Source organism: Populus euphratica, unplaced genomic scaffold, assembly GCF_000495115.2.
Source record: "Populus euphratica unplaced genomic scaffold, PopEup_1.0 scaffold329.1, whole genome shotgun sequence".
In the NCBI taxonomy this organism is placed as follows: domain Eukaryota; kingdom Viridiplantae; phylum Streptophyta; class Magnoliopsida; order Malpighiales; family Salicaceae; genus Populus; species Populus euphratica.
Genome location: NW_011500009.1, coordinates 507,856 through 529,383, shown reverse-complemented (window position 1 = coordinate 529,383; position 21,528 = coordinate 507,856). Strand labels below are relative to the sequence as shown.

General features: G+C 36.1%; 2 protein-coding genes across 2 annotated transcripts; both read left to right on the top strand.

Annotated features, from left to right (window-relative positions):
• Nucleotides 1–2: 2 nt before the first annotated feature.
• Nucleotides 3–2,917, top strand: LOC105141373 (LRR receptor-like serine/threonine-protein kinase GSO1; the record flags this gene model as incomplete). The annotated part of the gene is made up of 2 exons (XM_011048562.1): nucleotides 3–1,702; nucleotides 1,856–2,917. Coding segments are annotated over 2 exons (2,523 nt in total), but the record flags the coding sequence as incomplete, so codon positions are not given.
• Nucleotides 2,918–5,610: 2,693 nt separating this feature from the next.
• Nucleotides 5,611–21,277, top strand: LOC105141372 (receptor-like protein 12). Its single transcript, XM_011048561.1, has 3 exons — nucleotides 5,611–8,681; nucleotides 21,068–21,157; nucleotides 21,249–21,277. The coding sequence occupies exons 1-3, from the start codon at nucleotides 5,783–5,785 to the stop codon at nucleotides 21,275–21,277; spliced, it is 3,018 nt and encodes a 1,005-aa protein (XP_011046863.1). The 5' UTR covers nucleotides 5,611–5,782.
• Nucleotides 21,278–21,528: the final 251 nt, after the last annotated feature.

Genomic DNA, 21,528 nt, shown 5'->3' with positions numbered 1-21,528 from the left:
AAAATCTCACACACCTAACAGAGCTCCTTCTTGATGGTGTTAATATATCAGCACACGGCAATGACTGGTGCAAGGCCTTATCATCTTCACTGCCTAATATAAAAGTGCTGAGCATGTCCAACTGCTATCTCTCAGGCCCTCTTGATGCTTCCCTTGCAAAGCTTCAGTCTCTTTCAATAATTCGTTTGAGCGGTAATAATTTGTCTGCTCCAGTTCCAGAATTCCTTGCAAATTACTCGAAATTGACTGCCTTGCAGCTCAGCTCTTGCCAGTTGAACGGTATATTTCCACAAGCTATATTCCAGTTACCAACACTAGAGATCCTTGACTTGTCATACAACAAATTCCTTCAAGGTTCTTTTCCGGAGTTCCATCAGAATCTCTCTCTTCGGACCCTACTGCTCAGTAACACAAATTTTTCGGGAACATTACCACAGTCCATTGGTGGACTCCAGAAATTATCCAGAATAGAGCTAGCGGGTAACAATTTCACTGGACCAATTCCAAATTCAATGGCTAATCTCACCCAGCTGTTTTATCTGGACTTGTCATCCAACAAGTTCACAGGCACACTCCCATCATTCCGCAAGTCCAAGAATCTCACCTATGTGGATGTCTCTCACAATCAACTAAAAGGTGAGATTCCATCCGGTCACTGGGAAGGCCTTCGAAGCCTCACCTATGTTGATTTAGGTTACAACGCATTCAACGGGAGCATCCCCTCATCGTTGCTTGCAATCCCGTCGCTGCAGAAGCTACAGCTTTCCAACAACAGATTTGGGGGACAGATTCCTGTGTTTCCAAACGTGTCTTCCTCTCTTTTGGATACCCTGGATTTGAGCAGCAACAAATTACAAGGTTCTATTCCCAGTTCTGTCTTTGGTCTTGCAAAACTCAATGTCCTTGAACTTTCATCCAATAAGCTCAATGGCACGTTGCAATTACATTGGATTCAGACACTTCCCAATCTCACCACTCTTGGCCTCTCGTACAACAACTTGACAGTTAATGCAAGTGGTGGCAATTCCAACATGCCTTCCCTTCCCCAAATCAAGAAACTAAGATTGGCTTCTTGCGACCTGGGCATGTTTCCAGATCTAAGGAACCAATCAAAACTCTTCCATTTAGACCTTTCAGACAACCAAATTACTGGGCCGGTACCTGGTTGGATTTCAGAACTTAGTCTTCTTCAATATCTGAATCTTTCACGCAATCTTCTGGTTGATCTAGAAGGACCTTTGTCTCTTCCTGGTCTCAACATCTTAGACCTGCATCATAACCAGCTCCGAGGTAGCATTCCAGTTCCTGCATTATTTATTGCCTATGTGGATTACTCAAGCAATAATTTTTCTTCCTTCATCCCCCCTAACATCGGTAATTACTTCAACTTCACTTTTTTCTTCTCCCTTTCAAATAATCACCTTAGGGGAGCAATACCGCAATCGATATGCAGTACCGAAGAGCTACTAGTTCTTGACTTGTCTAACAACAGTTTGAGCGGAGCAATACCATCCTGTTTAATTGAAAAGATTAAGACTCTTCGTGTTCTAAATTTAAGGAGAAACAACTTCGATGACATTATTCCTGATAAATTTCCAAGAAGCTGTGAATTGAAGACTCTGGATCTGAGTGGAAACAACTTGCAAGGGCAGGTTCCAAAATCTCTGGCAAATTGCACTATGTTAGAGGTCTTAGACCTCGGGAACAATCAAATCAATGACATCTTCCCGTGTCTTCTTAAGAACATTTCGAGTTTTCGTGTCCTAGTTCTGCGAAACAACACGCGTGTCCTTGTTCTGCGAAACAACACCTTCTCCGGGCGTATTGGATGTCCACAAATCCAAGGCACTTGGCCAAGGCTTCAGATCGTGGACCTAGCTTTCAACCATTTCAGAGGAAACCTACCAAATATTTGCTTGAAAACGTGGGAAGGAATGATGGAAGGTGGAAACAAAAGCCTTGAGCACATAAGATATGATCCCCTGAAGCTGACGAATGGACTGTATTATCAAGATTCAGTAACAGTCACACTCAAGGGTCTCGAGCTGGAGCTGGTGAAGATATTAACTGTCTTTACCTCTGCTGACTTTTCAAGCAACAACTTTGAAGGGCCAATACCAGATGCCATAGGACAGTTCAATGCCCTCTATGCTCTCAACTTGTCACATAATGTACTCACAGGCCAAATTCCATCATCTTTAGGCAACCTGTCACAGCTCGAGTCCTTAGACCTCTCATCTAACCAATTGTCTGGACAAATCCCACAACAGCTTGCAAGCCTGTCATTCCTTTCAGTCCTGAATCTCTCATATAACAGGTTAGTGGGACAGATCCCAGAAGGTACTCAAATACAGACGTTCTCACCCGATTCCTTTGAAGGTAACCAAGGATTATGCGGGCCTCCATTAATTTTAGCATGCTCCCATCCATTCATTTCAGCATGCTACAATACCAGTGGATCAAATTCTGGTATAGAGATTGACTGGAACTTCTTAAGTGTTGAATTCGGATATATTTTCGGGCTGGGGATTGTTATTCTACCTCTTATGTTCTGCAAGAGATGGAGAACGTGGTACTACACGCATGTTAATCGTGTAATTTTCAGAATCTTCCCTCAACTAGATAAAAGAAGCAAGAGTCTTGGCAGAAGAGCTCAAAGAAACAGAAGAAGGCAGTAACATTGGTGAAGAAGATCAATGCGCGTGGTGAGAGCATTTGCAATTAATATTTCCCATGGCTTCTATTTTATATCCTGCTATATGTTTTGTTCTGTTTTCAGTTTGTTGACATTTGCAATAAGAAGTTTAGTTACTACTTTAGTTTTTATTCTCTTTGTCCACCAATTGTAGGTCCTCAATCATTCGTCCAAGGGACCTCGCAGTTATTGGATAAATGCGACAGTTTCTTTTGTTTGCTTCGTTTTTGTGAATCTGTAATAATATGTTGTAGCCTAGGCCTGCTTTAGATATCTGCGTGCTGTCAGGGCATCAGATTTCTCTGCATTCCTCAGCTGATGAGTGTCAGCTTTAGCAGCTGTATTTCAATTATTGGTTAGCTTTCGATATTTCAGGGTATAATTGGATTGCTTTACTTTGGTGAGTGTGAGTTTTACAGTTTTGCAAGCTAAATGTTGATTGTGGTTGCTACGTACAGGTATTTGTTGAGTGACTTAACTTGTATCTGTGGTCTAAGCCTAGGCCAATCAACAAGTGTGAAAAAGCCCCAAATGTTCAAGCAATCAACCACGGACAGTAAGCAGATGACATCATTCTCATGGGGGAAGCGAGCGAGTCTGAGGCTAGGTTCTTTAGGCTAGAATTTCTGTGATGTAGTAAAATAAGAAAGAGCAAGGTTTTATCCCGCAACTCATAACACTTTTAAACCTATAACGTATCTGAACGTTTTGAATTTCGGCCGAGATACGATAGGTTGCTGGTTTGCTGTTGAAAAACAGCCTTAAAACCAGGTGTAAAACCATAGCCCCTGCATTCCGAAAATATATTAAATCAGAGTTCTTTTGCCTTGTTCATAAGAAGCAGCTGATAGAAATACAAAATCCTATGGTTATGGCCATTGTAATTTGCTAGTTTTTGATATTTTGCATTGTGATCTTCATGCAAATGTTTTTTCAATATTAAACAAATCGATTTCCTTCTACAAAAACAACAATAAAAATACTTTTTATTTCAAAAATATAATTTTATTTTAATTTACATATGGCAAAATTTCACAAAAATAAATTATACTTCATACTTTATTATATTAAAAAAATTAAAAAAAATAGTCTATTTATTTTATATTTATTTCATATGTATTTTGAATTTAATAACTATTTTTTTTTTGGGTGAAAAGTAGGATCATGTTCGGTTAGGAGGTACGTGAATTTATTTAAAGGATTATTATAGAGTTGAAGAAGGGAAAAACAAAAAAAGGCTTGTTGACTGGTGCTTCTGTGAGGACAGTGCAAGAACACCCATCATAACTAAGTCTCCCTTTTTCTCAAGTTTTATGATCAACGATGTTGGTTCAAGAGCACAAAATTTCTACAGATTTGAAGCCTATCATCGACTAGTCTTTCACAAATTTTCCACCAACCTCATTCAAAATGTGGACTTTCCACCAACCTCATAATAGTCTTTCACAAATTTTCACCTCCGGATTGATCCTTCAAGTCTCGCTACTGTATAATATTGGTGCTCTCTTTATCCATTCCGGCTTCCATCCTTTTAGTTTCAAACTAGTTTACAGGCACGTCCTATGCCATGAGTAGAATTAATTTTTCTAAAAAAAATTATAAGAAAAAATATTTAGATTATTGAGAATTATTTGATATTGTTACTAAACACGATTTAATGAATTAACCTTAAAACCTCTTGACTTGATTCTTTACCTAGTCTGTTTTTAAAATTAAATTGAGTAAAAATGCTTCAATATGACCCAATCAAGTTTGTTAATTCAATACGACCCAATCAAGTTTGTTAATTCAAAGACAACCTAATGAATGGTAAAAAAAAATTATAAGAATGAAATTGAAAATAAAATAAAATTGATATTAAAAAATCTTCCAACCCAATATTTTATGGATATTAGTTTAAAATTAAATTACATGAAAGTTATCTTAACTGATCCAATTGACTTGGTTGTTCTAAAGAGATCCAATCTATTTGATAGATCCAAAGCTAATCTTGTTAACCAGGATGAGATTGAATTGAATTAAAAAAAGGGGAGCTTTTTGTTCATGGACCTTATATATGAATCTAAAAACCTATTTTTTTGAGATTTCAAATTCAAGACCAAAAAGCCCAATCCAAGCTTATTTGTATTTTCTTTTCCAATAGCAGACGTAAGGATAAATTTACTATCTTTAAGTTCATAAAGGTTTTTTTTTTTTTTAATGGATATCAAAACTAATGCCTCATGAATTTTGATTTTTGAGATCTATGAAAGTGAAATTTACTAAAATGTGTCCGTGATTGGAATAGAACTCATTGGTTTAGAACTAAAGTTGGTTTTTGACCCAGTAATGAGTCAATGGCTTTTATCATAATAAGAAGCTGGCCAGTTCCAAAGAGAAACACATAAATGTCGGAGTAGATTTCTTATGCTAAAAAACACAGATTGAAATCCAATATAAAAAAACTTTACACATCAGTCTTTTTTTTATTTAAAAATTAAAGTATTTGAATGTTTTGAATTTCTTGGCTAAACACGCGTTTTTTTTTTATTATTTAAATTCACATTTGAGCAAGAATTAATCACGCGTTATTACAAGTGTAGTGAATGAATACAAGGATTCAGAGGGAGTTAATTTTGTTATTTGGCTTCATTAATATCATCCTTAACCTTTAATTTTCGAGTGCTGTTTGTGCTTAAACTTTTTATTGTTTAGTTATGTGACAGAGCTGGTGCGAAAATAAAGCTATCAATAAAACACTAGATTTAATACAGGTTAAAACTCCAATAAATAAATCTAATAGGGAAGCATTAAAATCTAATTGAAGAGCAAGATCTACTGATCTGAGGGCTAGAAACTTGCATTGATTCGAGGACTGGCTTTGATTATATGATGTCTAACTCTATAATACACGGTATAATAAGAAAGGAAAATAATTTTCTTTCATTGAGTCCCTAGTCTCCAACAGCCCAGGTCAATGCGTTTAAATGTCATCTACAATAAAAAGTCTTTATTAAAATCTATGGTAATTATGTACCTTCATAATTATCATACATGTTAAAGACTTGACGAGCTGTAATTGATTTGTGTCAAACAATCCACTCGACAATGAAAATTCCTCTCTTTACTTTGTTTTTCTTCATGCCCCTTCTAACGATGCTCTCCAGCATGAACATAGGTCTGGTTTCTGGCAGATGCCAGAGCGATCAGCAATCTTTGTTGCTCCAATTAAAGAACACTCTCGTATTCTATGAATCTATGTCCACCAAACTGGTGACATGGAATCCCAGCACGGATTGCTGCGAGTGGAGAGGTATAAGCTGCGATATTGGTGGGCTAGATCGTGTTATAGGCCTCGACTTGAGCAATGAATCAATCACTGGTGGACTTGACGATTCAAGCGGGCTTTTCAGTCTTCAATTTCTTCAGAGTCTAAACTTGTCCTTCAACAGCTTCAGCACAGCTCTGCCAGTCGGGTTTGCCAACCTCACGGATTTGATTTCACTGAATTTGTTCAGTGCTGGCTTTACAGGCCAGATTCCAAATGGTTTCTCAAAGCTGACAAGGTTGGTCAGTCTTGATTTGTCTGCCCTTTCCTTCCCTGGAAGTCGTGCACTGAAACTCGAGAAGCCTAATTTTGCAACATTGGTTCAAAATCTCACACACCTAACAGAGCTCCTTCTTGATGGTGTTAATATATCAGCACACGGAAATGACTGGTGCAAGGCCTTATCTTCACTGCCAAATCTAAAAGTGCTGAGCATGTGCAGCTGCTATCTTTCGGGTCCTCTTGATGCTTCCCTTGCAAAGCTTCAGTCTCTTTCAATAATTCGTTTGAGCGGTAATAATTTGTCTGCTCCAGTTCCAGAATTCCTTGCAAATTACTCGAAATTGACTGCCTTGCAGCTTAGCTCTTGCCAGTTGAACGGAATATTTCCACAAGCTATATTCCAGGTACCAACACTAGAGATCCTTGACTTGTCATCCAACGAATTCCTTCAGGGTTCTTTTCCGGAGTTCCATCAGAATCTCTCTCTTCGGACCCTCCTGCTCAGTAGCACAAATTTTTCGGGAACATTACCACAGTCCATTGGTGAACTCGAGAAATTATCCAGAATAGAGCTAGGGGCAGCGGGTAACAATTTCACTGGACCAATTCCAAATTCAATGGCTAATCTCACCCAGCTGTTTTATCTGGACTTGTCATCCAACATGTTCACAGGCACACTCCCATCATTCCGCAAGTCCAAGAATCTCACCTATGTAGATTTCTCTCACAATCAACTAACAGGTGAGATTCCATCCAGTCACTGGGAAGGCCTTCGAAGCCTCACCCATGTTGATTTAGGGTACAATGCATTCAACGGGAGCATCCCCTCATCTTTGTTTGCAATCCCGCCGCTGCAGAAGATACAGCTTTCCAACAACCGATTTGGGGGACAGATTCCTGAGTTTCCAAACGTGTCTTCCTCTCTTTTGGTTATCCTGGATTTGAGCTGCAACAAATTAGAAGGTCCTATTCCCAGTTCTGTTTTTGGTCTTGCTAAACTCATTGTCCTTGAACTTTCATCCAATAAGCTCAATGGCACGGTGGAATTACATTGGATTCAGAAACTTCCCAGTCTCACCACACTTGCCCTGTCATACAACAACTTGACAGTGAATGCAAGTGGTAGCAATTCCACCGTGCCTTCCCTTCCACAAATCAAAAAACTAAGATTGGCTTCTTGCGACCTCGGAATGTTTCCGGATCTAAGGAAACAATCACAACTCTTCCATTTAGACCTTTCAGACAACCAAATTACTGGGCCGGTACCTGGTTGGATTTCAGAACTTAGTCTTCTTCAATATCTGAATCTTTCACGCAATCTCCTGGTTGATCTAGAAAGACCTTTGTCTCTTCCTGGTCTTAGCATCTTAGACCTGCATCATAACCAGCTCCAAGGGAGCATTCCATTTCCTCCATCATTTATTATCTATGTGGATTACTCCAGCAATAATTTTTCTTCCTTCATCCCCCCTAACATCAGTAATTACTTCAACTTTACCCTTTTCTTCTCCCTTTCAAATAATCGCCTTACCGGAGCAATACCGCAATCAATATGCAATACCGAATGGCTACAAGTTCTTGACTTGTCTAACAACAGTTTGAGCGGAGCAATACCATCCTGTTTAATTGAGAGGATTAAGACTCTTCGTGTTCTAAATTTAAGGAGAAACAACTTCGATGGCTTTATTCCTGATAAATTTCAAAGAAGCTGTGAATTGAAGACTCTGGATCTGAGTGGAAACAACTTTCAAGGGCAGGTTCCAAAATCTCTGACCAATTGCGCTATGTTAGAGGTTTTAGACCTTGGGAACAATCAAATCAATGACAGGTTCCCGTGTCTTCTTAAGAGCATATCGAGTTTTCGTGTCCTTGTTCTGCGAAACAACACGTTCTCCGGGCTTATTGGATGTGCACACATCAAAGGCACTTGGCCAAGGCTTCAGATCGTCGACCTAGCTTTCAACCATTTCAGAGGAAATCTACCTTATATTTTCTTGAAAACGTGGGAAGGAATGATGGAAGGTGGAAACAGAAACCTTGAGCACATAAAATATGATCTCCTGACGATGACGGATGGACTGTATTATCAAGATTCAATAACGGTCACCATGAAGGGTCTTGAGTTGGAGCTGGTGAAGATATTAACCGTATTTATTTCCATTGACTTGTCGAGCAACAATTTTGAAGGTGAAATACCAGAATCCATAGGACAATTAACTGGACTCCATGTTCTCAACTTGTCTCACAATGATCTCACAGGCCAAATTCCATCATCTGTCGGAAACTTGTCGCAGATGGAGTCCTTGGATCTCTCATTCAACCATCTCTCCGGAGTAATTCCTCAGCAGCTTGCAAGCCTGTCATTCCTTTCTGTCCTGAATCTCTCATATAACAGGCTAGTGGGAAGGATCCCAACAGGCGCTCAAATCCAGACGTTCTCACCCGATTCCTTTGAAGGTAACCAAGGATTATGTGGTTCGCCTTTGAGTGACATTTGCAGCCATGAGTATCCGCCTATAGTTACCACTCATTCAAATTCTGGTATAGAGATTGACTGGAACATCTTAAGTGCCGAATTAGGGTATATCTTCGGGTTGGGAATTATTATTCTACCTCTTATGTTTTGCAAGAGATGGAGAACATGGTACTACACACATGTTAATCGTGTAGTTTCCAGAATCTTCCCTCAACTGGATAAAAGAAGCAAGAATCTTGGCAGAAGAGCTCAAAGAAGTAGAAGAAGGCAGTAACATTGGTGAAGAAGAACAATGCGCGTGGTGAGAGCATTTGCAATTAATGTTTTGTTTTGTTTTCAGTTTGTAGACATTTGCGATAAGAAGTTTAGTTTCAACTTTATTTTTGATTCTCTTCGTCTACCAATTGTAGGTCGTCAATTATTCGTCCAATGGAGCTCGCTGTTATTGGATAAAGGAGCATCCATGGAAGGCCATCGAGCATCAGCTGCCTATCAGATGTGAAGAAATGCGACATTTTCTTTCGTTTGCTTCGTTTTTGTAACTGTGTAATAATGTGGACAGTATCGGAGATATAGTGTTGTAGCCTAGGCCTGGTTGATACCTGCATGCTGTCAGGGCATCAGATTTCTCTGCATTTCTCAGCTGAAGCCTGGAAGTTCCATTATTTTCTGGGAAGAATCTTGCAGAATTAATCAAGCGTCTTAGTTGTTTCTTTTTATAACAATTTGGAATCTGAGGAAACCAATTTTGTTGTTGAGCTCCATTGTGATGTCTAAACTTTGAATTTCGAAAGACTTTTTTATGCAAATTTTAAACAGGGCCACTCGGCCTGAGATTCGATAGGATGCCGGTGTGATGTTTGAAAACAGCCTTAAAACCAGGTGTAAAACCATGGCTCCTGCATTACGAAAATATATTAAATCGGAGTTTTTTTCCTTGTTTAGAAGCAGCTGATAGAAATACCAAATCTGACGGCCGGGGCCGTTGTAATTAGCAAGAGTTATTGTGAACAGTGCAAGGAATTTTATCAGCTTAAACCTCAATGTCGAGAGCTTGTGGTTAATAAAACTTTGGCTCAGTAGTAGAGATGGAGATCTAAGAAAATAAACATATATAAAATTTATCGTATGAACGGAAATTAGCAAAGGAAAAGGAGTGTCTATGAAGGTGGAAGTAGATGAGACCCTGACATGAGACCATTGATAATCTTTTTTTTTTTTTCATGTAGGAGTTTTAAATTGTCTCATGGATTGTAGTGAAGCCACTCAGGGAATAAAGGCAAGGTAGGATGAATCAAGATTAAGGTGGAAGCTGAAGATAGTAAAACAAAGAAAAAATAGAAGAATTTTAATGAGCGAAAAAGGTTTTTGTTGTAAATTTCAAGTTTACAAGTTTTATTTTTTTTAGAATAATAATGATAAAGTCTGCTCTTTAAAAGATTTACAAAATCTTAAATACACCAGAAACTCTACATTAGCTAATTAAAAAATAATAAGAAAAATCATAAAAATTACCAAAACTAGAACCCTGGAGCGAGATTTTTAAAATCTAAAGATTTGATGACTGAAAAACAGCTTTTGAAAAATCCTATAAAACTTTGAGCACAATCCAATGGTTGGATAAAAAGTTATGATTTTTTTGAGCTGTTATTATGGTCTAGCATAATCAAACCTCCTTTTGGGCCTAAAACTATCTTACTGATCCGTAAATGTATACGTTAGGCAATCCACATAATGTGTCTAGGGCAAATCCTTGTCTAGTTATAGGAGATGCACATCTAAATACTTTAAATTACTCGTTATTGCAAACCTAATTACATCAAATTAGTTCCACAAGGGACAGAGCATGCAAATCAAGATCGAGAATAATTAGACTATAAGAATTCTTTATTGTTGGTTGTGCTTTAAATTTTTATTATCAATTTTTTATTGCATGTTGGTGTTTTGACCTAAAAATGGACACCGATAAACCTTTAAGTGATAGTATGATAAAACTTTATAAAATAAAATTTTATTGGTAATTTTTTTTATATAATTTTTATTGTTGAATGATTAATTAAATAGATAGAGGTTTTTGTATTATTTGTATTGCAACTTTGTTCTTCTTTTGATTCTGATGGATCATGGTTTCTTAAAACCTCCTCATTTAAAAGTCAATACATGAAAGTCACAACTTAAAATGAGGTTATGTCTTTCTCGGCGTCTAACTTCATATTAAGTCATGGCATGCCCGTGCCCAACTTTAAGTTAGGTAGGGGCATGTCTATGCCCAATTCGAAGTTGGGCCGTGACGCGTCCCCACCTAACTCCAAGTTGGGTCACGAGATGTCCGCGCCTAACCCCACATTGGGGTAGGATGCATTCGCGTCTAAACTTATGGTGGATTAGGGACGTGTCCGTGCTTAGCTTAATGTTAGGCCAGGACACGTCCGCGCCCGACTCCACGATGAGTTATTGTGAAAACCTGATAAATTATAATCTGAACAAAATAAAATATCGAATAGATTAAATAAAGGGATTTCAAGTATTGTAAATGGACACAATTGAATAAAAGGTAAGGTGTTGTGGTGTAATTAAGTAAAAAGAGGAATTTAAGTGACAAACATAGAAATAAAAACTAATGAGGGCCAATGTGTAAATAAATAAAATCTAGATTATAAATACTCCAATTTTTTTCTCTTTTAGTCGAGAGTGTGAAACCAAGAGAGAGGGAGAAATTGTGTGATTTGTTTACACAAATTCTTGATAATTTTACCAATTAAAGTGAGTAATTAGAGTGATTAGCTTAGATAAACATTAAGACAGGGTGATTTTAAGGTGGTGAGCGCTTTGAAAGAAGAAATTCAAGCTAGGGTTTGAAGAGTGAGGAGAAGAAAACTTATTTTTTTCTTGCATTCTTTCCTTAAATCCTTATCAAAGTGAGGCAAATAACATGCTCCAAATGATTCATTCCTCTAATTTTATGTTTGATGAAGGATTTTGTAGAATTGAAATTATGGGATTATGTTATAGATTATGGGAATGATACAAATTATGATTGAAGCATGTATTAAGATTGGGTAAGTGTTTAATTCTAAATAAAAGAAACAAAAATTATTTCCTCCCTATTTTGATTGAACTTTCAGCCAAAAGAGGAAATAATTAGGGGATTTGAGGTTTTAATACAATTATTTAGAAAATATGGGAAGAAATATATTATGAAAGGAGTAAGAATTTTTCAAAGAGAAAAGAACAAAAAAATCTCTACTTGCTTCCTTAGGTTGATTTCGGTTAAAAGAAGAAAATTAGAAACAAAATTTGAGTTTTGATAATATTATTGAGGGATCTTGCCCTATTGAAGATAATTGATGTTGATAAGTTATTGAATAATGACTTTTGTAAATAAATAAATGAATGGTTTAGTTAAGCTTAATTAAGGATGTTGAGTATATTCAACAAGTATGTAATTGGTATTGAAAATTTTACTGGTACCAATAAATGTAAATAACGTAGTAATTTGTGTTGGTACAGAGGAGGCCGCGGGACTTAACTAGTAACAAGGGACCTCTTTATATACATAAATACTAGGTAGGTGTTTGACACCTTGAAATAATTAATTAGTTTATTTTTTGTTGTAAAAAGAATTGTATAGATTGTAAATTTTAGTGCTGGTTATTGGAAATAATGCCTTGGTGAATAGGCAAACCTTGAAAAAAATATTTTCTGGTTGCTGAAAATAATGTCCTGATTTCCTAGTTACTGAAAATAATACCCTGGTGAATGGGCTAGCCTTGAAAAATATTTCCTGGTTATTGGAAATAATACCATGTTGAATCGGCAAATCTTGAAAATTATTTCCTGATTACTGGAATTTATGCTTAGTTGAATGACCATGTTAAGAAAAATTAATTTACGAATTTATGGGATAATTACATGATGTAAAATGAATTAATTATAAAACTTTGAAGTTAAATATATTGGTTTGTGGGAGATATTCTTGATATTTTTATTTTAGTAGATTTATCTCTATATCTAGAAGAGAATTTATAAAATTAGAAATTTCAAAAGAAAATAAGACAATTTTTTCAATGATATGAAAGTCATTTTAATGTATATGAATAGTTAGTCCTTAATTAATTATTTATTTAAAGGTGCAACTTTTTAATCATGTTAATGTGATTATATTTTTAGGTACATCGCACCCTCGATCTGGAAAGTAGATGTTTGGATAATTAATTTTGTTATGTGATTAATATAATTGAAAGAACTAATATTTTGTTGTAATGTACTTTCATATCTAAACATTGTAATGTTTAACTTATTATCTTGTGTATGATGTAATTTATAATGTTATTATTATTAAGTTGAATCATGGTTGGTTGTATATATATTTTAAGAATTTATTAGCTTTTATCATAGTGTTCTATAGAAAATAGAATTGAGATATTAAAATATACTTGAGTTTTGGAAGTCCAAATGATGAGACCAATTTTGTGATTGATGTTACAGGTTAAGAAATGATTGAGTTGATAACTTGATATTTAAAGAATACAAAGAAACTCTGCCAAAATTTTGAAAAAATAATGTGTTAAGAAATGATTGAGTTGATAACTTGATATTTAAAGAATACAAAGAAACTCTGCCAAAATTTTAAAAAAATAATGTGTATATATATATAGACACGCACATATATATATATATATATATCATTTATTTTGAGTTTACAAGTTGAGATTATTATAGTTGGCATCGGAGCCAAACCTCACTGTTGTCCGATTGTGCCAATCGGGGCATCGAGCTCGTTAAGTGGGCTGGATTTTCATATCCCACATTGGCGGGTAAAGGATTGGTAGTTGTTCTTATTAAGAGTACTAGTTGCAACTTGTCATACATGTTTTGAGGCATCAAGCTCAGATGTGGGCCCGCATCACCAGGAATAAAACCGTGAGGGCGTTAAGGCCCAAAGTAGATAATATCTAGCAAGTTGGGCCGAGTTGTTGCTATTATGATGAACTCGTCCTTGACCATTCTTAGGTGCAGTCACAAGCTGATCTAATTCCTCTTGGTTTCAATGTGTGAGTTGAACCCAACTCCTTTTTAGGTTCGGTGTATAGCTAACAAAGTAGCTTTACACTAAGCCTTCCATACCCCGGGTCTGGGCTAGTAACTATAATACCCATCACATCCCATTAAATACGAACAAACGGTACATGCTTATATTAATTAGATATGATGGCATGAGCAGTAGAATGATATTATTTTACTATTACGAGATTAGATCTCTACCCCTCTTGTGTTATATGAAGCAAGTCAAGCCAGGTAATATAAAAGGAAGCATGAGTATACAGGAAAAAAGGTTTGAAACCTTATACTCTAAGACATAAACATAATCCTTCCTTTTCTTCTCTAACTTTTACATTTTCTTCTTCTTATTCCTCTCTATTTTTATGAAAACTCATTAATACCTTCGTTAATGTCTTTTTTCATAAGAAAATACCTCATACTGACTTGATCTTTGAAGGGTCCCCTATCAACACCCTCAGGGGTCTTTAAGGGACTTTGTGCAGGCATTTATTCAATAAAAGATTCACACCCTCTAAAGAAATCCATTAAAGAAGAAGTCGCTATAGTCCGGGAGTGAAGGTCGAAGAATACACCGTGAATAATGTGCAATGATCTCTAAAAATAATTCATTCCAGGATATTCCTTGTGATTTTTGTATCCTTATCAGTTGGCACTGATTAGTACTTAAAACTGTATTTTTATCAAGGTTTTATATCATCATTTTGCACTTGAAGTATCAATAACTCCTTAACTAAAACGTGTTTTATAATAATATATCTAATAATATAAGATACATTTAATTTGTGGTAAATGTTCATTTTAAATGTAGGCCTATCACATAAATGAAAGGATTGATTGATGAATTTAAGAATTGAAATTGAAAGGACAAAGAGATGGCCAAACTTAGAAAAGAGATGTCAGTGCAATCTAAACCGGAACATTGTTCAGTAATTCGATCATATCTAGAGCTGTAGATCTCAGATTTAGGTCCATTTTATATGGATGGAAAGTTAAGACATAGGCCTACAACTTTAATATGGAGCCCAAGATCTAAAAAGGTAATTTTCAAGTCCAAATTGTTGCAACAACGAAGAAGCCCGAATCTGTCCTCCAGCCCGAGCACTGTTCAGTATTTTAGCCATATCTGGAGTTCTAGAAGTCGAAATGAGCTGAATTTTTTACATAAGAAAGCTGAGACAATTGCCTACAACTTTCATGTTCGAGGGGCTCCAATTTTGACGTTATCAATGACATTTTGGGCAGACAAGAAAAGATAAGGATTGTCACCAAGTCAAGAGTTAGCCACACACTCATCAATTAGTCATCAAATCAATAGTTCCTAATTTTGGCCTATAAAATGAGGCATTTGACATGCATTTAGGCATCTTGGTTTTCATATCAAGATCATGCTCTTGCTCTTTTTTTTTGTATTTTTTGTAATATTTATGCTTTGCTTTCATTAATATCAAGTTTATGCCTTTCATTTCCTTTCATTTACTTAGTTGACTTCTATCTTATTTTATTTATTTATATTTCTTTCTTTCATTATGTCTAGCTAAGTTAATTATGTTAAGGTGAAAAGGTTACACTAATGGTGTAAGAATAAGTATAGTGTAAACTTAATATGGACTTTAATGTTTGATACTAACATGTTTTGTATTTGTTATCTTGTTCACTCTTTAATACTTTGCTTATTAAATGACTAATCTTGATTTATATTGTATAACACTTGGTACAACAAATGCTTGGCACTTTCATAACCCATACTGAATGGTATAACTGACACTTGAGCTATGAAAGGAACTTGATTTGTTGTTAACATAAGTTATAATCATGAATGCTTGACGAGATTTACAAGTATTAGCATTAATTGAATAAGATGACTAATGTAACCATGTTAACAATTTATAATCTGATTGGAACCTCCTTTGTGTGTGGTTTCCAATTGAATAATAAGAGTTTATACTATACTTGTTTGACATACCATTAGTGGATCCTCTAACCTTGACATTAGTTATTATCATCGCTTAATCCTTACATTAATATTTCATTTTCAAGTTCTCATCTTCTTCTTTTTCTACTGTTTCTTTATTATTATTAGTACTACTACTACTACTACTACTGTTGTTGTTGTTATTGCTATTGTTGTTGTTATTGCTATTGTTGTTGTTATTGCTATTGTTGTTGTTTATAATTTGTACAATTAACCTCTCTATGGTTCGACCCCGGTCTTCCCGGGTTATTTATTACTTTGACACTCCTGCACTTAGGAGAATACATCAATCTTTTAGTCGTGTCAGGCACCGTCTATGGGAACCCTACAAAAAGCTAATTACTTCTCCAGCAAGAAACTAAGCTTTGGCGTTCGGTTCCATCTATTACACTAATATGACATATCCATACACGTTAAGGCATATCACGGATGCCAACATTATTGCTGGTACATTTGCTTAACCTGAGATTCAAAAGATGGTTGAGCAGATATGTTTGGTCTCTAAAGAGATTATCACATTAAGAGGACAACTCACGTTTCATTCTCAATAAACTCGTGATGTCTTAGCACACAACTTACCACCTTAGCCACATAGGACCTCTGTCACCCGAAAACACCTCAGTTATGTAGAGGGGTATGGGTAGAATGAGGAGGAACTCTCTAGACTTTGTTCTCGTAGTCCAACTTGAGAATGTTCGCACCATCACACAATACGAATACGAAGTGAACATTCTCGTAGAGTCCAAACTAGCCATCATAAGAGAGAAAAAAGTCGTCACTTCCAACATTCTATGCTAAATTCTTACAGCTCATTCGGTCCACACTGAGAACAACTTAGAGGAAGAGAAAAAGGAGGCTAGTGGTGTGCCCCTCTTGTCTACCAATATCAAGTGGAAGGCTTTCTACTGTCCAAAAGAGTTATAGAAGCCAAAGTGCCCAATGAGTATTTATCTGTAAAGATGAACCTGGATAAATACGATGGACTTACAGACCTCGAGAACATATCCAGAATATGAGGGGGAGCCTTGAGCTGGTCATCCATGACAATGATATCATGTGCAAGATATTTCCCACCACCTTCAAAAGGAACGTGAGGATATGATACAACAACCTGAAGCCAAGGTCTGTCTTGAGCTTCTAGGACTTGTGTGGTAAACTAGTTGCACGTTTCAACACTAGTATTCCCATGAAGAAGAGCTCCACAAAGTTATTCGAAGTTACCTAAATTAAGAAGAAGTCCACGCGAGCGTATCTGAAGAGATTTAATGAAGAAAGGCATCAGGTGGAAAACGTACTAGAGCCCATAGTCTTTAAGGCTTTGATCAAAAGGGTTAGATGTGAAGAGTTATGGAAATAACTCCACCCGTTATAGGACAAAACTCTCCTAAGTAGATGATTGAGAGCCATATAAGAGTAGAGAAAGCCCTAGTTGCTCACAGAAGCTCCTCTCAGATTTATAAAAAAAAAAGGGGGGGTCAAAGTTAAACCCCCCCAATAGGAATCGTTCCCCTATCAAACAACATGATATTAAGAAGAAAAGGTCTTTCAAGGAACATCCTAGTAGGCCCGAAAGGGTTTACACATGTAAACACCAATTACACAGAGATCTACATAGCTTTGAAGGGTCAAAACCTACTTTAGTATCCTTCTCCCTTAAAAAGCCTAATCTCAGCCTTAAGTTCTCCAAGAAGTACTATTAGTTCTATAGAGAGAAGGGACACTATAGTAAGGAATATTATGCTCTCAAGAAAGAAGTGAAAAGACTTCTAATACACACCTCAGACAATTCCTAAAAAAGGACCAAACTCAGAAAGAGAAGGGAGGTGAAGTGAGACAACAGAGACCATCGCTCCTAGAGGTTGTCCTTGTCATATTGAAGGGCTCATCTATCAACATAGGTGTCATTAGTAATAAAAGAATAAGGTTGAGAGATTAAGTTCTAGTTACAATGGGCTAAAAAAGTTCTTGGCATGAACCCATCACCTTCACCCTTGTTGATGGACAAAGGGTCAAGCATTCGCATGAAGATGTCTTGGTGATCTTCATAGTAATAGAGGGTCATAGGGTCCATAAGATCCTAGTGGATGATGGTAACTCCGTAAACATCCTATATGTAAAGGCCATGACCAAGATGGACATGAACACATCTAGAATGACTATAATGTCAACACCCTTCATGGGAATAAAAGGATCAATTATGCCTATGAAGGTAGTAGTGGAGTGACTATCACGATGGGGAATGCACCTTATAATGTGACTGTCTAACAAACCTTTCATGGTCATTAACACCCATCTCCCATATAACTCCATCATCAGGAGGCCGTTGTTTAACTAGATAAATGTAATTATCAATACTAAGCATTTAACCATGAAGCTCCCTATTGCTAAAGGGGTGGTTGTCATGAAAGGGAATTAGAAAGCTTTAAGAAAATGTGCAAACACCTGTATGAAAAGCAAGAATGCCTTGCTAGTTGATCACCCTGAAACCTACGGTGAGAAACTAGAGGTTAAAACATAGACGACTAAAGAACTAGTTGAAGTTTGTTTGGGCCCTAAAGAGAAAGTAAAGGAAAATTAGGTCTAAAGTAGCATAATCCCCTCAGAGTGGCACGAGTGATTAAAGCTAACAGCTATCACCTACAAAACCTACAAGGCTTTGACCTTCCTCATGCATGGCACTTAGACCACCTTAAGCTATATCATTGTTAAATACACAAATAAAAAAGGTATGTTTTTATCATTTGTGTTCTTAATTTACTTTTTTTTTTCTCAAGAATACTTCTTACCAATCCAATCGAGGTCTATGACATCTGGGGCCTCTTCAAGACGGTAGTGAAATCCTAAGTGAGCATCAACCTCTATTATTACTAATCGGGGTTACACACCCCTAAGACATCTAGGACCCACTTCTTCAAAGTAATAGGGGATCAATGCTTTGCTCTTCAGGGTGGCTTTCAACACCCCCTACCTTCCTTCTATCTAGCCTTTTTAGTTAGAAGTAAGAGCGGTCTTATCAGGTCTATCCTGTCTGTCCAAACGAGCTACATACCCGTGTGTGCGGTCTAGAACCTACATCTCTCATTGACAGCATGAGACCAATCTTTATGGCATTCAAGAGTGCTAGGGCAGCCTTATCAAGCTCACCCCATCTATCCAACTTGGGTTACACACCCTGTATGAGATCTGAGATCCACATCTCTCTTAGATAGCATGGGTACCAGCCTCTACAACATTAAGAAATGTTAGAACCAGCCTTCCTACAGCAACATCTCATTTATCTAACTTGGGTTACACACCCTGTGTGAGGACCCTGTGTGCGGTTTGAGACTTGTATCTTTTCTAGATAACACATGTACCAACCTTTATAATATTAAAAAGTGTTGAAACCAGCCCTCCTATAACAACACCTCCTACCGGTCCAAATAGGGTTACACACCCTTGTGGCGTCTAGAACCCACTATTCTAGGACAATAATAACTGTCCAATGCTCCTTAGAAGAAGGACTAAGAACACATCTTGAAGATTTAAATAATGAACTTTTTGGAAACACCCTCCCTACTAGTAAGGCCTGATAGGATAAGCATAAAAGACATCCTGATCAGGATTACAACTCAACTAAGGTTGGTCAAAGATTTCTTTAGTCCTAAGTCTTCCTATTTTTCCAAAAATGAGCAAACTTGAGGGGTTATTGATGGGTCATGGTTTCCTAAAACCTCCCTCATTTAAAAGCCAACATACAAAAATCACAACCCAAAATGGGGATATATAATATCGAATGGCTACAAGTTCTTAACTTGTATCATAACAGTTTAAGTGGAGCAATACAATTGAGAAGTTTAAGACTTTTTATATTCTAAATTTAAGGAGAAATAACTTTGATGGCATTATTTATGATAAATTTTAAAGAAGTTGTGAATTGAAGACTCTAGATCTGAGTGGAAACAACTTGCAAAGGCATGTTCTAAAATCTCTAGCTAATTGCACTATATTAGAGGTCTTAGACTTTGGGAATAATCAAATCAATGACAACTTCCCACGTCTTCTTAAAAACATATTGAGTTTTTGTTTCCTTGTTCTGCTAAACAAACAGTTCTCCATGCTTATTGGATATTTATGAATCAAAGGCACTTGGCCAAGGCTTCAGATTGTTAACGTAGCTTTCAACCATTTTCAGAGGGAATCTACCTGATATTTGCTTGAGAACATGGGAAGGAATGATGAAAGGTGGAAACAAAAGCCTTAAACACATAAATTATGATCCCCTGAAGCTGACGAATGGACTGTACTATCAAGATTCAATAACAGTCACATTAAAGGGTCTTAAGTTGGAGCTAGTGAAGATATTAATTGTATTTACCTCTGCTGACTTTTTAAGCAACAACTTTAAAGCAAGGTTGTCAATTTTGTTTCGGTAGGTATTTTGTTTTTTCAATTGGAATGGAATGTTTCAGTTTCAGAGTGTTTTGATGTGTCGTTTCGGGGTTGTGCTATTCATATATTAACTTAAAGTAATTCAACTTAAACAAAATATCAAAATATTATGAAATTAAAATATTTTAACACAAATATTTTTAATATAAAGCTAGGTTAATGTTATCAAGGCTAATAGGATCCAAAGCATCCATTGTTTTGCTCAAATTCCTACAAAGTATAAGCTTGAAGAAAAAAACAACATGAATATAGACCATATATATTAGTGATAAATCTAATTATGAAAAATTAATATCATTGTTAAAAAAAAATAGTAATAATAATTTTCAATATTATTATTAATATCATTGTTATTGAAAATAGTAATGAAAAAGAGCTTTTTATATTTGGGAGGTTTAATTAATTAAATTGAACCAGGTTCAATTTGATTCAATGACTTTTCAAGACCGAAACAGAACATGTGGAATGAAACTGAAACATTCCGGTTGGAATTTAGCCAAAAAATTCATAACAAACCGAGATTTGAAATAAGATGAAAATTATTTTATTTTATTTTATTTTTTGAATTATTATGAAATATTTCAGTCATTTTAAATGAAACGAAATAAAATTGACAACCTTATTTTGAAGCGATAATACCATATATCATAGGACAATTAGTTAGACTCCATGTTTTCAACTTGTCTCATAATGCTCTCACTGGCTAAATTCCATCATCTTTAGGCAACATGTCACAGTTGGAGTCCTTAGACCTCTCATCTAACCACTTGTCTGGACAAATCCCACCACAGCTAGCAAGCCTGTCATTCCTTTTAGTCATGAATCTATCATATAACAGGCTAGTAGCACGGATCCTAATAGGCGCTCAAATCTAGACATTCTGGACCGGTTCCTTTAAAGGTAACCAAGTATTATGCGGGCCTTCATTTATTTTAGCATACTCAAATCCATTAATTTCAACATGCTCCAATACCAATGGATCAAATTATGGTATAAAGATTGACTGGAACTTTTTAAGTGTTGAATTGGGATTTATCTTCGGGTTAGGCATTATCGTTTTACCTTTTATGTTTTGCAAGAGATGGAGAGCATGGTACTACATACATGTAAATTGTGTAATTTTCATAATCTTCCCTCAACTAGAAAAAAGAAGTAAAAATCTTTGCAGAAGAGTGATTAGTACTTAAAAGTGCATTTTTATCATGGTTTTATATCATCATTTTGCACTTGAAGTATCAATAACTCCTTAACCAAAGCATGTTTTATAATAATATATCTAATAACATAAGATACCTTTAATTTGTGGTAAATATTCAGTTTAAATGCAGGTCGATCACATAAATGAAAGGATTTATTGATGA

Coding starts and splice junctions, on each gene's coding strand:
- LOC105141372 (XM_011048561.1), top strand. CDS start 5,783: ATGAAAATTCCTCTCTTTACTTTGTTTTTCTTCATGCCCCTTCTAACG. Junction 8,682..21,067: donor CTCACCCGATTCCTTTGAAG/GTAACCAAGGAT, acceptor GTTCCTTTAAAG/GTAACCAAGTATTATGCGGG. Junction 21,158..21,248: donor TACCAATGGATCAAATTATG/GTATAAAGATTG, acceptor GTTTTGCAAGAG/ATGGAGAGCATGGTACTACA.